This window comes from Macaca mulatta, chromosome 13 (assembly GCF_049350105.2).
Source record: "Macaca mulatta isolate MMU2019108-1 chromosome 13, T2T-MMU8v2.0, whole genome shotgun sequence".
Classification (NCBI taxonomy): domain Eukaryota; kingdom Metazoa; phylum Chordata; class Mammalia; order Primates; family Cercopithecidae; genus Macaca; species Macaca mulatta.
This window is the reverse complement of record NC_133418.1, coordinates 10,359,027-10,369,904: the sequence shown is the minus strand read 5'-3', so window position 1 is coordinate 10,369,904 and position 10,878 is coordinate 10,359,027. Positions and strand designations below refer to the sequence as shown.

Sequence of the window (10,878 nt, the reverse complement as noted above, 5' to 3'; positions counted from 1 at the left end):
TTCCTCATGGAGGATTTGCTAGTTTAATTAAAACAGGCTCTTTCTCCTGATGCATCCAAGAGGAAAATGGGCGTTGCTGGATCTGTTCCGCACTCTGTCCCGTCACTCGCTGCTGTTCTCTTCTCTGGGCTGGTCTCTGGAGCTGCCTGCGATGCTGGAGCGGGCAGGGTGGCTGCGGGCTGGCTGAGGACGCCTCGCCCTTCCTTCTGCGGAGTGCGTATGAGACCAGGCCAGGAAACCCCCTGAGGGTAGTGGACCCCACCTCTGGCCGCTTGACTAGCCCTGGTGCAGTAAGATCTGGACCGCAATGGGTGAGTGGTCACTGGTTTGTGGTTTGGTGAGGATTTGGGGAATACCCTCACCCCATTCCGATTTGAGGGCATCTCAGCACCCGTTCCTCCTCCCTTCCCAGCCACTTCCCTCCGCAGGATGGAGGGAGCCAGAGGCAGCCACAGTGTGGGGAGACGGGAGAGATGCCGGGATGTGTCCTCTCTGAAGGGCGTGCCTGTGAATTTTACAAAACGGATTCTCTAGCAATTAATTATTTAGAAGAGAATGATCACACTCACAGGACATCAGTCGAGGCTGTCAGCAAAATAGAAAGCCGACCCGTCGGAAGAAAAGGTATTTTCTGGAAACCTCTGACTTACAGGAGACCAGCACTGTTGGTGAATTCTTTAACTGGAGTTTTATAAGTGAAAAAGCTTCCCTCTTTCCAATATGTGTCTCTACTTTCTTTTTATTGAAAAGTATCAAAAATGTAATAGTAGTAATGAATTATAGTAGCCATTTTTTAGTGCTGTTATTCTTAAAATGTATTTTATGTCCTACCTCAGAGCAGTGGGGAGGCAATGGGAAGGCAATGGGGAGGCACAGCTTAATGGTACAGAATTTCAGCTTGAGAGGATGAAACAATTCTGGAATGGATGGTGGCGATGGCCAAACAACAGTGCCACAGAACTATACACTTAAAAATTGTTAAAATGGTAAATTTTATGTTCATATAGTTTACCGAAATAAAAAATTTAAAAAGCAAATGTTAAATAAAAAGTGGACCAATGTCAAGTCGAGGCCTCTGTAGGATGCTAAACAAATGTGTAATGTGAGGTTACCTTGGAACAGAAATCCTTCAAACACAGGAGTGGGCTCCTTAGCACCTGAAAGTTCATCCCACACTGGGCACAACCCACCGCCTGTGAATGAAGGCACAGCGCCTCCCAACCCACCCCACTCCCCATTCCATCTGGCTCCCGCTCCCACTCCCGACCCCACCGGCTGGTTCTCAAGGCTGATTCCCCTCCAGCCCGCACTGACTGCTTGCTAAGTCTCAGTGTCAACAACCACAGCTTCAGAGGGTTGAGCTATGTCTAATTCCCTCAGGCCAGGGTCTTGGAAAAAAGCGATGAGGGTTGACAGCTAATTTTTTGTATTAAAAAACTTTGTGAATCATTAAATTACAAATTGGCCTGTGACAAGGGCACACTGGCTCACTGGAAACTGACTTTGCCTTGCTCGGATTAGAATTCTATCAGCTGTGTGCTAACTGCGTCTCTCACAGGCTGCTCAGAATTCTGGCTGACGTGTCTAAAGGGGAAAGGAAAGGAATTCTTGCTTGCTTTAGTTTGACAGATAAAGCCTCTCAAAGCATGGAAGGGTGACCAAGAGGCAGTCATGGCCACACCCGTGGGTCCCGACTGGTCTAGGTGACTTTTAACTCGCTTCTGGAAGCACAGTGCTAAGGCTGTGGTCACAGCTCTTTGCACTGGCAGAGTGAGAGGGACACGGACACAGCAAATGACCCCTGAGCACGAGGCCCTGCGGACAACTGAACAGACGTGGACAAATACTGCTATCCTTGCCAACCCTCTCCTGGTGCTAGACTGCCCTCCTGTCATCCCCCGACAGCACAGGCTGCCATTTCAGACTCCATGGGTGCCACAGCATGGGCAAACTTCCGGGCATGTCCACTGCCATCTCTAAAACCCTCCCTGTCCTGTTCCCAGGGTGCGCAAGTGCTGTGTCCACCCAGGCCGCAGTGAGTGTGCATGCGTGTCAACAAGCCCACAGGCTAAAGAGGGCCTTCTGCGGAAGCCGTGTCTTTCCCTGAAGAAGCAGCTCTGATCGAAGCAAACAAATGCCAACAAATACAACAGACCCTCTCACTAGCACGCAACTGCCAGCTTCAGAGCGGACGGCCCCGATGAAATGTGTCCTCCTCCAGCTGTGAGCCACCGCGTAACGACAGACCCTCCATCAGAGCGTGACGAACCTTGTGTCCTCCCACCCGCTCACCTGTCATGCGGTAGCAAGGCGTGTGCTGCGGCAGCTGGACCGGAGGGGACGGCCGACACCTTCTGGGCGGCATGTGATATCTCACTGTCTTCCAAAACTTGGTCTTCACACACTGTGACTGCTCCGTGAAGTCCCCATGCCACCGGATGACCCCGTGCTTCTGTCTGATGTACTGAATGGACTCCGGCATGGCTGTGTAGTCCTCAATTTTCTCCAGCTCAATGAGAATAACCTTCATCCCGTCCTGGATGAGGGCATTGTAGACCGCGATTTGTTCTTCTGACAGGTTCTTCAACAGGCCAAAGCCCAGCGATTCAGGGACCACAATGACAATCAGTCTCCTGCACAGCTTAACATTTTCATCGATGACATTGGCCACAGCTGGAAATAAAGAAAGAAGGCTCAGAAGAGCTCACAATTAAAACAGCCCGGGTCTTCATGCTAGTGAGAATATTTGAAACAGGCTCTGAGAGGAGAAAACTGACTTTTTTTTTTTTTTTTTTTAAATGAAGTCTCGCTCTGTTGCCCAGGTTGGAGTGCAGGGATGCAATCTCAGCTCACTGCAACCTCCACCTCCCAGGTTCAAGCGATTCTCCTGCCTCAGCCTCCTGAGTAGCTGGGATTATAGACACGTACCACCACGCCCAGCTAATTTTTGCATTTTTAGTAGAAACAGGGTTTTACCACAAGTTGGTGTCAAATTCCTGACCTCAAGTGATTTGCCCACCTTGGCCTCACAAGGTGCTGGGGTTACAGGTGTGAGCCGCCATGCCTGGCCAAAAATGGACTTCAGAATAAACATGACTTAGTCAGGAATGGATTAATACAAGTTTTGGGGTTTTTTCTTTTTTTTAACATTTGTCACCTCTTCTGTGAAGCCTCCGTGACTTTCCCTGAAGCCTTGGTCCTCTATAGTCATGAATCATGTTTTGCATGTGGTTTCTTTGTATGTCACTTTCCCTGGCCAACAAGTATCTGATGGTGCCTAACTTTGTATCCCCAGACTACCTGAAGGTCTGGTGTATATTAGCAGATGAACACATTTTTAAAAATAGATTTTAAAAGGATAGGAAACATGTAGTTAGCTGAAATGTTGCGTTAATCTTGAATTTGTGTTTTCCTTTTTTCTTTATAGTTATTTAAAGGACCAGGATTTATGTGACTAATTTAGAAACCAAATAACATGCCCTGATGATTGCTTGGGAAAGGGAGGGCTCTTTAAATACCCAGCTCTGCAGATGCTATTCAGTCTACAGTTGCCTCTCACAGGAAATAAGAATAGACTGGAACCTCCCTGAGGACAGGCCCTTCTGCTTGGCTGATTTTCGTATTTCTAGCGCCTAGAATACTGTTCATCACATAGAGGGGTTTTCAGTAAATATTTGTTGAATAAGTGAGAGAACTGGCATTTACTGGTGACTAGAAAAGAACACTTATTCCAGATTTCAGTCATTTTGCTGTATAGCCTTCCAAGAAGGAGAATAAAGGGACAGGAAGGCACCATTTTGTGAGTGTCTAAAGTGTGCTGAGCTCCATGCCGGTGGCCCCTTCTCAGGTTTTCTCATTCAGTTCTCTCATCTGAGTCAGGGGAGCACCCCATCCCCATTTTACAGATGAGACAACTGAGGTTCAGAGATGTTAACTGAACTGTCCAAAGCCACCTTCCTATCAAATGGGAAAAGTGCACTAAAACTTCCATTGTATTTAGGGAGGGGAGAGGCAAGTAGGGTTGAGGTTTATAAAATCAGCTTTAAGCACGACCTGATTTACATTGTTCAAACCCATGGAAAACACCCAGCAGTTCGTCTCAGGGACGTGAGGGCAAATGACCACTCGCCACCTTTCAGTCCTTTAGCCACAACGTAGTTGTACAGTTGTAACAATGTAGTTACATCACTGGCCACCTGTTTCTGTGAACGGCTTAACCATATCCTCACTCAAAGTGAGATGCACGCTGCTGCAAGCATGAATCCCAGACACTGCGGGGCAGGGAGGAGCCTAGAGTGGGCAGCGAGCTTGCGCCTAACCTCCTTGGCTGGGGACTAGGGGCTGGCAGGCGGGGGGCGCTGGTCATAGACTTCCTGTGGTTCCATGGGGAAGGCAGGCAGAGTCATCGCCATTAGTAAAGTGGAGGAACAGAAGGGTCACTTTCCTTCTTTTATTTGTTATTTTTATACCTCACTTAAAACACACCTTGTCCAGGGAATTCATCTCTGCCGAATATAAACAACTTATATCCACATTGCCTCTCCAGCACCTCAGGCAGGATCTTCAACACCAGGGTATCCACGGCATGCCTCTGGCTTTCCCTGCGGGGCTTGGGGTATAAGACGTAGGCGTCATACAGCTTCCCGTCTGAAAAGGAAATGGACACGCTCGTGGAATTGTTGCTACCGAATTCTCTCATGTTAACAAACCGGAAGCCTGAGCGGCTACCATGGTGTCCTTTGGCCTGGGATCCATGACTTCCAAGTGCCCAGCTGGCTGACGGTGCCAGGGGCTGCCAAGCGACGTCATCTCCTCTCACAAATGGACGCCTGAGGGAGGTGGTCTTATCCCCAACGCACAAGAGTGAAGCTGAGACTGGGTAGGCTGCATCACATCTGCAATCCCTAACCTTACCCCACGTCTTTTGATTCTAAGTCCACCACTCCCTGTGATGCAGCCAGAAATGAGAATTAAAGGCAGGAGACTCGTCCGGCACAGTAGCGCATGGCTGTAATAAATGGGCTGAGGCAGGATAGCTTGAGGCCAGGAATTCAAGACTACCCTCGGCAATGTAACAAGACTCTCCAAAGAAAATAATTGTTAAAAAGTTAGCCAGGCATGATGGCTCATGCCTGAAATCTCAGCTACTCAGGACGCTGAAATGCGAGCTTAGGAGTTCAAGGTTGTGGCCAGGCATGGTGGCTCATGCCTGTAATCCCAGCATTTTGGGAGGCCACAGCGGGTGGATCACCTGAGGTCAGGAGTTCAAGACCGGCCTGGCCAACATGGTGAAACCCTGTCTCTACTAAAAATACAAAAAGTTAGCCAGACATGGTGGTGGACACCTGTAATCCCAGCTACTCAGGAGTCTGAGGCAGGAGAATTGCGTGAACCTGGGAGGCAGAGGTTGCAGTGAGCCGAGATCACACCACTGCACTCCAGCCTAGGGGACAAGAGCAAAACTCTGTCTTGGGGAAAAAAAAAAAAGAAAAAAAAGGAGTTCAAGGATGCAATGAGCTATGATCACGCCACTGCACTGCAGCCTGGTGGACAGAATAAGACCATATCTCTAAAACAAACAAGAAAAGGATCTCTAAAATAAACAAACAAAAAAGCAGGAAACTACCCATTTACCCAGGTTACCCTCAGCGTGTTCTGTGTGACGGAGCACTGTCCTAACTGCACCAGGCCAAACTGGATGACTCCCTCCTGATTCAGACCCACCAGTCTAAGAATTCCATCACTACAAGCCCACAGACTCACATCTGTGAAACGAGAGAACAAGCAATTAAGCAGACTCTAGTAATCTGCAGTGCCGTTGAGAGAAGTCAAACACAATGGCGCATGTCATCGTCATCATCGTCATCAGTATTTATTGAGCGGCCTCAAAAGCAGCCTCTGCATTGGCCAGTGCAGAGATGAGCAAGACACAGACCTCACTGGGCAGACCATTCACATGCACAGGAATGAAACAACACAAGACACAACACGGCGACAAGAGCCAAACGAACAGAAAAGACAGCAAGAAACAAAAATTTCCATGGTCTGGAGTCCTTGGGGAAAAAAAAAAATCACAATGAACATGGGACAGCTCCTGGATTTTTAAATTTTTTTGTTATTATTATTTTTAGATGGAGTCTCGCTCATATCTACCAGGCTGGAGTGCAGTGGCGCTATCTCGGCTCACTGCAACCTCTGCCTCCCAGGTTCAAGCGATTCTCCTGCCTCAGCCTCCTGAGTAGCTGGGATTATAGGCACCCGCCACCATGCCCGGCTAATTTTTGTACTTTTGATAGAGACGGGGTTTCACCATGTTGGCCAGGCTGGAGCTCCTGGATTTTAAAGGGTGGGAGAGTTTAGAGGAAAAAAAGTGAGGGTCTAAGAGTGGATGGTAAACAGGCTTGCAAGGGAGCAGGTTCAGGAGGGCATGGAAGGAGGAATCATTTCCTACTCAGGAATCATGTAAATCAATAAGGAACTTCAGCAGGGCCAGAGGGCTTGAGTGGAAGAAGAGGTAAGTGTGGGCGTCTCGTGGGAAAATGCAATTTCGAGCTTTGGGCTGTTGAGAAACTCAGACAACCTAGAAGGTACTAGAGAGGAGTGGTGTCCTTCTCTATTCCCTTTTCATGAGAGCTTATTGGATGAGCAGACTTGCAGAAACAGGTGATTTTAAGATTAATAAGGGAAAGGAAAACCTTGTAGTCTTCTAGCTTTCGTCCAAATAATAGTAATGAAAACGTGCACAGATCTTGACAGTTTGCATATCACCATTTCTCATTCCATCAGTTCTCACACCAACCACTGCTGACCTTTGGGTCTCTGCTCACCATTCTTGACCATCTCTTACGGAGAATGGTAACACACACACGCATGCATGCACATGCATGCACACCCGTGTGTGCACATATAGTCATACACATGCATGCACACGCACAGGTACATACTCCTTCTCTGCCTCCCACCCCATCATGAAAGGAAGCTGTGTGAGAGTGGAGACTTTGTTGGCTCCCTGCCCTACCCTCAGCCCGTGGAGCAGGACTGGGTGCAGAGGAGGCCTTCATCAGTGCTCACCAAATGTCCAAATGAAGCTTGATTCTACAGAGCCTCAAAGAGCTTCTATCTATGTTGGGGACAAAGCTGAGGTCAGATTCAGCTTTTTAAGGTGGGATCACAGGGCAGGTACAAAAGGGATAACTGATTTGTGTCTTGAATTGGCAAAAACCCAACAAAGCTGAAACTCCTTGTGGAATCCTGAAGGTCACTGATCGAGACCACCGCTCACATAAGTAGATACTTTTCTGTGTAAAATTCCATAGCACACATTTGACTTTCCAAAACCAGAGGATTTTTTTTTTCTGTAGATAGAAAATCCAAAAAGAAACATTTCATAAGGTTCTTATGTTTCTGAACTTTTGGAGAAGGAATTAAATTTTCCCATTTAAAAATGTGATCATATTTATCCTTTGGTTTCTGATGAAGGGCTGGCTGAGTTGATGCTCGGTTCACCACAGAATACAGTATTTCCTGGTCTGTTCTAAACTACAGCAGACATGCAGGCTTGTTGCCACTTGTCCCAGACCCTGCCACTAGTATCTCGCTTCTCTCAATCTGTTTCTCTTTTTTTCCTACTGTTTCTGATTAAAAAAAAAAAAAAAAACCAACAACCATGTGTGCTAAGTGTATTCTGTCTTTTGCCAATGTTCCCTGTTCCCTGTTTCTAAATGAGGTGTCTGAGGATATAGGTACTTGATGCTCTGCAACTTCAGGATCAGAAGACATTTGAGTAGCAAGAAAGTCTCACACCTTTTAAAAATTCAAAATGTACGAACGTGCCCAATTTTTTGGTCATCTTTTTTTTTCTTTCTGTCTAAGCTTTTGAGTAGAAATAGAACTTGCTGATGTTCTCAAAATGTAGTGAGTTTTCATCACTTTCAAATGACTAATTCCTAATTTACTGACCAATATATTAAGAGCAAAAGATCAAGTTGTAGTCTTTTGCTTTTTGCATCAGGCCACTGGTTTCGAAGCGCCTTGCTGGGCAACAGCACCTCAACACTTCCTGGCCGCGCTTCTCATGACCAACCGTGTGGGACGTGGTTCTTATCTCAAATTATGAGTAAGGAAGCTGAGACCAGCAAGACAGCGTGCTCTCTCCAAAGTCTCCCAGCTGGTGAGTGCGTGGCCTTGATGTAAACCCAGGTCCGCCGTTCCTTTTGCTGTGACTAAAATGAGAAACGGGAGCAGGAAATTTCACAAAACTTATCCCTGATTAGTCCTGTGCAGCTGTGTCAGTCTGAGTTTTCCAAAAGTAGCCCCAGCAATATTTCCAGTCCCACGTGTTCTTCCAGAACTTTGCCACACCTTCGCAAAGACGCAGAGTCTCTTTCCACTCCCTTAAAATCGTTACGTCTTTCTTGGCTCTTGGCAAAAAATATATAAAAGTTCATTCACATAAATTAATATTTATGAAATATTGCCTCAAGATTATTCAATTCCCTACTTTCTCTTAATATAATATTGCTAAATTTTAGGCCGGATCAAACCAGAACAGTGGAAAACTCAGATTCAATCTGGCCTCCACGCAAATGCTTTTACTGAACCGCAGGACGTTTGGTGGGTTTAGCCCCAATACGCATAGAAAACACTAGAAGAAAAGTCACACAAAACATGTTATGACATGGGAAAGTTGTTGCAGTCAAGCTTCCCTACACCACGCCCTTTTGAAATGAGGACTCTCTGTTGGAAAAAAAAAAAAAAAAAAAATCTGCCTTGGGAAATTAGTCTCAGAAAAAGCCACGTTCTCTCATGAAAATTGGAAAGGTGGTTGTGAACAGCACACAATGGATCTTGTCGCTGCCTTTACTTTGGCTTGAAAAGCAAATTCATCTTTAATAATTGTCAAAGGTATCATTAACTCTACCGCGACTGGTTTTCCTCGTCTCCTTGGTTTCCCTTTGATCACTCCAACTGTTTGCCTTGTCTTCGTTTTAACCATTCTATCCTACATGCACATTCTCCAAAGACCTATCTGGAGGAAGGCGAGGCATTTTCAAATCTCTCTAAGAGATCTGTACACAGACCCTTCCGTCCTCGTACACACACGCAGCCCTGCCAGGAGAATTTTTAAAGCCCCAGTGGCTTGCCGGAGAAGATACAGAACTTGCTGACTTCAGCCAGGGCTGTCAATGGCTTCTCCTAAAACGGTGAGTCATGCACACCTAATTATTAATTGAGCGATACAGCTTAGCTAACCCAGTCGGGGTAGATGACTTATCCTACAAAGGACATTATTTCTCTCTTCCTCATTTTCATCCATTAATTGGCGTTTCCTGATTGAACTCAGAAAATATCCTCAAGGGGAACAAGGACATAAACAGGATCTGGGACTCATCTCAGAATGTCATCAGTAGCTTAAAGCCAACTACAGGCAGCTCTCGTAGATGGAACTGTAGAGAATTTCATGACAAAATGCACACATAGTTTTCTGAATTAAGCAAAATAAAAATAAAGAAGAAAAAGGACCCCGGCGGCCTGTGGGCCTCCATCGCCAAATCCTCTGCCCACTGGTGGAAAATCTGGGCTGCGTCCCAGTCTCGGCAGAGGGTAGGGCTGCCTAACTCTGCCATCTGCCCAGCCCCCGCTACTCAGTGTGAGTCACTGTTCCTGTTTTCTCTTCCTGCTAAACTCGACCTCACGAGCCGCTTCCCCACACACTCTGCACAACACTCATAAGTCACAGCTGTAATCACGCTCCTGGGAGTCGCAATGACTCAGTGAGGGAGTCACTGAGAGAGTCACTGAGAGGCAGAGAGAGACAGCGAGAGAGACACGCCACAGGGCCTGAGCTGCCAGGAAGAATACGTCAAGTGACGCAGGCTTCTGTGAGTCAAAAAGTAGAAAGCAGCTGCAGCACTCACATCTGTGTCAGAAAACAGTAAGTGGTGGGGGACTGAACTGTCTTCTTCTCAAAGATGCAAGCAGGAGAGCAGTCATGGGTGTGCTTAGACAGGGCAGCCTCTGCAGATGCCAGAGCCAAAACCAGATGCCAGAGCCAAACCCCGCCATGCCCAGTCGGACTATCCACAGGGCTAGGAGTACTTCAGGTTGCACTGGACACTTAAGGTCCAGATGACTTGTGTCATTAAAAGGAGTTTATTGCTTTCTCCATTGCTCGGGGTTGCTAATTTTGAATGCTGAAATTTAATTTGGAAAAAATCCAAGTTAGGACACCTATGTTTTATCAGACATGTGGACAACAACTGCGCTGTGTATTTTGTGTGCAAAGCAGGTGCTTGATGGCAGTGACCTCTTTTATGTTTTAGCTGCCCATACAACATTCTCGGACACCCAGTTTCCCTCCCTTTCCTGCTCTTGTCACTCAGGCCTCTGGACTTCAAAGGTATAAATTCGTGCATCTCCACACAGGTCAGCTGCACCGGCTTCTTTGGGCTTATATTAATCTTTTCATCTAATTAGGGGACACTAGAGCAGATTTATTACTTTTTCAAGGACTTAATATATTGTATCTGTTCTGAGACAAAACAAAAAAAAAGTAGCGTAAAGAGTCACAAGCACCACGGTGGGAAATGCCAGGCTCTCAGAGAGTCAGGATCACACTGAGGCGTTTCTGTACCAAACAGCACTGGCAGGACATAGGCCCACAGACCAAAACCCACAGCCGTGGTGTTGGGGATTTGTCTTGACCTCCAGACAAGCAACAGAGGCCGCCCTGTGCCCCAGGCCCCTGCTGAATGCTTCCGTGTGCTTCAGCTCAGCTATCCCCACTGTCAAAAAGCAGGATGTAATCACTTTCCCTTTCTTTGTTTCTTTCTTTTTTCCTTCTTCCTTCTTATTTCCCTTCCTCCCTTCTCCTCCCTC

The 10,878-nt window shown here is 46.8% G+C and overlaps 1 protein-coding gene across 6 annotated transcripts in view; it reads right to left on the bottom strand.

The window, feature by feature from the left end:
• Positions 1-721: 721 nt before the first annotated feature.
• Positions 722-10,878, bottom strand: part of IL1RL2 (interleukin 1 receptor like 2) — a 50,491-nt gene continuing 40,334 nt past the window's right edge. For all 6 annotated transcript variants that reach the window (XM_077958928.1, XM_077958929.1, XM_077958931.1 and 3 more), the window contains 2 exons: positions 4,486-4,647; positions 722-2,673 (listed from right to left, as the gene is read on the bottom strand). In XM_077958928.1, the coding sequence (XP_077815054.1) occupies positions 2,183-2,673; positions 4,486-4,647 (653 nt within the window). In that variant the 3' untranslated portion in view covers positions 722-2,182. The remainder of the gene's footprint in view (positions 2,674-4,485; positions 4,648-10,878) is intronic.